At 49.9% G+C, this 5,339-nt stretch overlaps 1 protein-coding gene across 1 annotated transcript; it reads right to left on the minus strand.

Annotated features, from left to right (window-relative positions):
- Positions 1–261: 261 nt before the first annotated feature.
- Positions 262–4,714, minus strand: LOC119321032 (GDSL esterase/lipase At2g27360-like). Its single transcript, XM_037594889.1, has 5 exons — positions 4,710–4,714; positions 2,536–2,570; positions 1,322–1,585; positions 1,031–1,246; positions 262–899 (listed from the first exon to the last, which is right to left on the minus strand). Exons 1-5 carry the CDS (start codon positions 4,712–4,714, stop codon positions 262–264), a joined length of 1,158 nt encoding a protein of 385 aa, XP_037450786.1.
- Between the last annotated feature and the right edge of the window lie 625 nt (positions 4,715–5,339).

Here is a 5,339-nt window from a genome sequence, read left to right on the forward strand (position 1 = left end):
ACGTTGCTAAAAACCAGATTCCACCCTAAAAAAAACAGATTTCACCGGCTCAAGAAATGGATTTCACGTGTCATGCACAAATCCTTTGTAAAATTTCCTCTGCTGTCCATTGATCTCTTGTGTGTGTCACTTGTTTTACATTAATTCGAATAATAACAACTCTTTTATTAGCGTGTACTGCAGCTATACGAATCGACACCAATAATCATCCTAGGATCACCAAGAAACCCATATCTAATGCTCAGAAAAAAAACCCCATATCTAGCAAATATGGCGCAGCGGGGTGTCGGCGAACGGCCCGTCCAGCACGCCGTCGGAAACAATCTTGTACGCCTTCTCCGTCATGTGCAGGCCGTCCCAGCTGGCGAACCCGTCGGGGCTGCCCCACAGCTTCGTGATGCTGTTGCACGCCCCGCCGGTGTGGTACGGCCCGTTACCGCCGCAGCACGCCACGAGCGGGTCGGCGATGCCGTACGCCCGCGGCTTCTGGACGAACTGCATGGCGGCGCCATAGTAGTCGGCGTAGACCACCATGACGCCGGGGTTCTTCGACCGGAGCCGGGCGAGCTCCTGCCGCAGCGCCTGGTTGTGCTTCTGCGAGAACTCGTTGTACCACTTGAGGCAGTGCAGCTCGTCGTAGTCGGCCTTGACGTTGGTCTGGTGGGCGCTCAGGTACGCCGGCACGCACCCGATGGGGAAGTTGCCCGGGACGACGATCGTCCTGGCGCCGAGGTCGATCATCTCCTGCACGGCGGCGCCGATGCGGGCGACCACGTCGGGCAGGTACTCCTCCGGTGTCTCGCGGGGGTTACTGGGGTTGCCGAACCAGAAGTTGTAGTCGTTCCCGCCGATCTCGCCCATTAGCACCAGGGAATCGTTCAGGAGAGCCCTCGTGGCGACTGCAAGGCACAATACGAGAAATAATATAGTATATGCTCCAGATCTATTGAACCACACGTACGTACGTGAAACAGACGACGCATGCATGCTTTGCATGCACGTGCACACATGCATGTACTATGTTACTCACCGTCCCCTGGAGCGATGCGCGCGAGGACCTTCTTGAAGGAGGCGAGCTGCCGGTCGAGGGTGGAAGGCGGGTTCACTGTGAAGTTGTACTTGGTCTTGAAGTACTCCGGCGGCAGCGCGGTGGCTCCAAACACGGCAAAGTTGGCGCCGGTGGGGAACTGCCCGGTCGCCTCCTCCGGGATGCTCGGCGGCAGCAGCGGCAGGCCCAACGCCTCCGCTGAAACATGCATGCACACATCGCTTTAGGCCTTTGGCGAAATATCAGTAAACGATGATGGCGACGGCGGCTCACCATAGAAGTCGACGACGACACGGCCGTCGGAGATGCGGCCGCTGGGGTGCTTGAAGAAGGTCATGCCAAAGGGGAGCTCCTTGAGTGGCGACGGGCCATTGCCGATGGTGTACACGAAGTTGCCGGTGTCGATGAGGGAGTCACCGAACGCGAAGAAGCGCTTGTAGCTGCAGCCGCACAGCGCCACATCCGCGTTGAGAAGCACCGCAACGACGGAGATGGCGAGCACGACAGCGGAGGAGGAGCACGTGCGACTAGCCATATCTGAAAATCAAGGACGTTTATACTACATCGATTTACAGTTAATTTTGGTGTCCTTTTATAGAACTTCATGGGGTATGCGTGGGGGACATATGTGGAATAATGCATATCAATATGTGCATCAATTAAGGATTCTGTAAGGCGGACGTATACACGTGAGGTGAATCATAGTATAAAAGGTTGATTTACTTCTATATATATACATGCATTGTTCCTTATATATTAAGGAGAAGATATGGTTTTTATGGCATTGTTGGTCCATATCGTCCATGTATATATCGGCCGGCAAGGCCAATGTCTCGTGCTCTAGTTTCTTTGGACAAACAAAAAAAGAGGAAGCTAATCTATTGCCTAAATAAAATCTTCTGTTATTAGCTCTTTAAATTATTTAGTGCTGGCAAAGAAAGTGTATATATTTTCCTTAAAATAAGTGTTTATGTATCTCCAAGACATGTGGTGATTAAGATTTAATTACAAAACATTTTTGTGAAAAGTTATTTATCAAACCGGCAAAACAATGTTCTATCTTCCAAATAAAAGTTGCATCATTCCATTATACATTCTCTTATCATTACTATTTACTAGCAAAGGGCCCATGTGCTGGAATGGATGCAGAATAAATTGATATGTGCTTGGACACCTAAAAATATATTTAAAACTCAATCATCTTAGGGTTCATCCTAATTATTGTTTGGTTTTATGGTTTACCCCAATTGCGGTCCTCTAATTCCACTATACGACAGTCCTCTCAAAAGAAAAATAAAGCACTTCACTTATTTCACAATCTTATTTCTTTTTTCTTCTAGATCAATCTTATTTGTTTGCAGCGCCGATATCCAAAACTACGATCTTGCTTTCACCACAAACTTATTAGTTTTAAATGCAAAATTGACGACAAAATTGCACTTAACTTGGCATGTGGTCCCGGTGGTGCAAACTGTACGATGACATACCTCGTGTGGAACACAGGCGGACGGTTGAGGGAGTCCTGAATAAGGGAGTCCTCGGGCGTCCGGGCTATGTGACATGGGCCGGACTAATGGACCGTGAAGATACAAGATAGAAGGCTTTCCCCCGTGTCCGGATGGGACTCTCCATTGCGTGGACAACAAGCTTGGCGGCCAGACGTGTAGTTTTCTTTCTCTGTAAACCGACTCTGTACAATCTTAGCCCCGTCCGGTGTCTATATAAACCAGAGAGTTTAGTTCGTAGAGGCAAATCACAAATCATATAGGCTAGACATCTAGGGTTTAGCCATTACAATCTCGAGGTAGATCAACTGTTGTAACCCCTATACTCATCAAAGTCAATCAAGAAGGAAGTAGGGTATTACCTCCATTAAGAGGGCACAAACCTGGGTAAACATCGTGTCCCCTGTCTCCTGTTACCTTCGATCCTCAGACGCACAGTTCGGGGCCCCCAACCCGAGATCGACCAGTTTTGACACCGACATTGGTGCTTTCATTGAGAGTTCCTCTGTGTCGTCCATAGAAGGATCGATGGCTCGCCTTATCGTCAACGACAAAATTACCTCTGGAAGGGCCCTAGCTCCTGGTTAGGTCCTCCAGCTCGGCAGTTTTACAATGGGCGCCCACTCGGCCGTTAAGCCAAAGTTGGTCCCCTAAACCACCAAAAATCGTCTCCGCATTGGCCTCGAACACTCCGATAAGATGGATTCGGCAGATGTTTCGTCTTTGAACGAACTGTTAGAACGCATCGCTGCCCTGGGGTCACAACAGACTATGATCGGATCAGGCTTAAACCCAATCAGAGGGAAATCAGGTCCCTGCCGATCACCCATCTAGTTGCGGTTGTGGAGGAGCGAGCCAAGTAGATAACTCTCCACCTATGTTGAGAACAAGCTATGTTCGGATTTCTGAGCCCTACGAGCCGGATACCCATCTTCGGGAAGAGACTCCCTGTCCTCTGAACATAGAACCAGGCGTCGAGCCTTAAAACTCCCAGGATACTCCAGATCCTGGGCTAGTGACCTCAAAAATTCTTAAAACTCTGTATCCCACAGTGGGTCAGGGTTCGGATTTAAGCCTGCCCACCCACCGCAAGCAATATTCCCCGAGCAATTCTGGTCCTCCGGACATATGCGACCTAATGTATGTGCGGCAGCAACCTCAAGAAACAGTCCATCACTTTTGGGCCAGATTCCTCCTTGTTAAAAACAAGATCAAAGATTGCTGCGACGACGACGCGGTTTCAGTATTTTTCCGCAACTATACGGACGAGGGTATCCTCAATGCCCTCAACCGACGCCACATACTGCACTTTGCAGATTTGGCACACATAGTACAGAAATATTGTGCCATGGAAAGCGCCTGGAAAGCCCAGACAGCTCGGTGGGAACCGCCGGCCTTTAAGCCACCCACCGGATGGGCAAAAAGGATGCACCCTCACGGGACACCTGATCATCACCCTACGGACAAGAAAATTAAGCCCTCAACGGGACACAGAACTGTCCTTGATAAATGGCTCGACTAGCCCTGTCAGATACACACGACGCCAAGTTCCGAACCAACACACAGCCTTTGGGCATCTTGGGTACTACGGCAGGTGGCCAAGAGCGATGAGGATATCCGCACCAATACGACCTCCGAGAAATACCCTCCGGAGGACGACGATCTCAACGTCTTTACGGTCTTCGAGACCTTTTCTTCAAATAATCGGCGTAAAAGGGAACTCCGTGACCTTGCCGAAGTCAACCAAGTAGCCACAGTAAACCCTTGGACTGATTCGGCGATAACTTTCACCGCCAACGATGAACTAAGGGCTCAATCAGTCCGCGCACCAGCCGCTTTGGTCTTAAATCCAATTGTTGACGGCTTTTGACTTGCTAAAGTACTCATGGACGACGGCAGCGGACTTAACCTCATCTACAAGGACATGGTCGATAAAATGCAAATAGACAAGAGCCGCATCGAGCAGAGCAGTACAACCTTTCGAGGCATTATCCCCAGTTGAGAAGAGCGATGCTCGGGGAAAATTAAACTTGATGTGGTATTCGACACGCTGGAGAACTACAGGTCCGAAGAGTTAATCTTCCATGTGGCACCTTTCAATAGGGGATATCACGCCCTGTTGGGGCGAGACGCATTCACATGCTTTCAAGGCATACCCCATTATGGTACATGAAGCTCAAAATGCCCGGGCCCAACGGAGTTATCACTATCACCAGTGATCCGGACATAACACTCCGCTCTGAAAACAAAACCGCCTCCCTGGCCCTCGAGGCATTATCCGAAGCCCTTGCGGCCGAGGAGCTCACTGCTCTGCATTCCACAGTGGATAGAGACGACATAATCCTCGATAAAAGGCCTAAGTCCACTTCTTTCAAGCCAGCAGACGAAATAGTCAAATTCCAAGTTCGCCCGACGGATCCTAATAAAACAACAACCATTGGAGCACAACTGGATCCGACGGTCGACGCCGCTCTAAGAGCATTCCTGCGTGAGAATTGGGACATCTTTGCCTGGCATCCTTCGTATATGCCAGGAATCCCACGAAGACTGGCCGAACACAGCCTCAACATAATAAAGGGGTTCAAGTCAGTTAAGCAAATGCTGCGGCGATTTTCCGAACCCAAGCGACAAGCTATGGGGGAGGAGCTAGCCAAACTACTTGAAGCCGGGTTCATTAGAGAGATAAAACACCCGGATTGGCTAGCCAACCTGGTCATGGTACCAAAGAAGGACAAATCCTGGCGCCTTTGTGTCGATTTCAAAGACCTCAACAAAGCCTGCCCTAA

The sequence above is a fragment of the Triticum dicoccoides genome, chromosome 6B, assembly GCF_002162155.2.
Source record: "Triticum dicoccoides isolate Atlit2015 ecotype Zavitan chromosome 6B, WEW_v2.0, whole genome shotgun sequence".
Classification (NCBI taxonomy): domain Eukaryota; kingdom Viridiplantae; phylum Streptophyta; class Magnoliopsida; order Poales; family Poaceae; genus Triticum; species Triticum dicoccoides.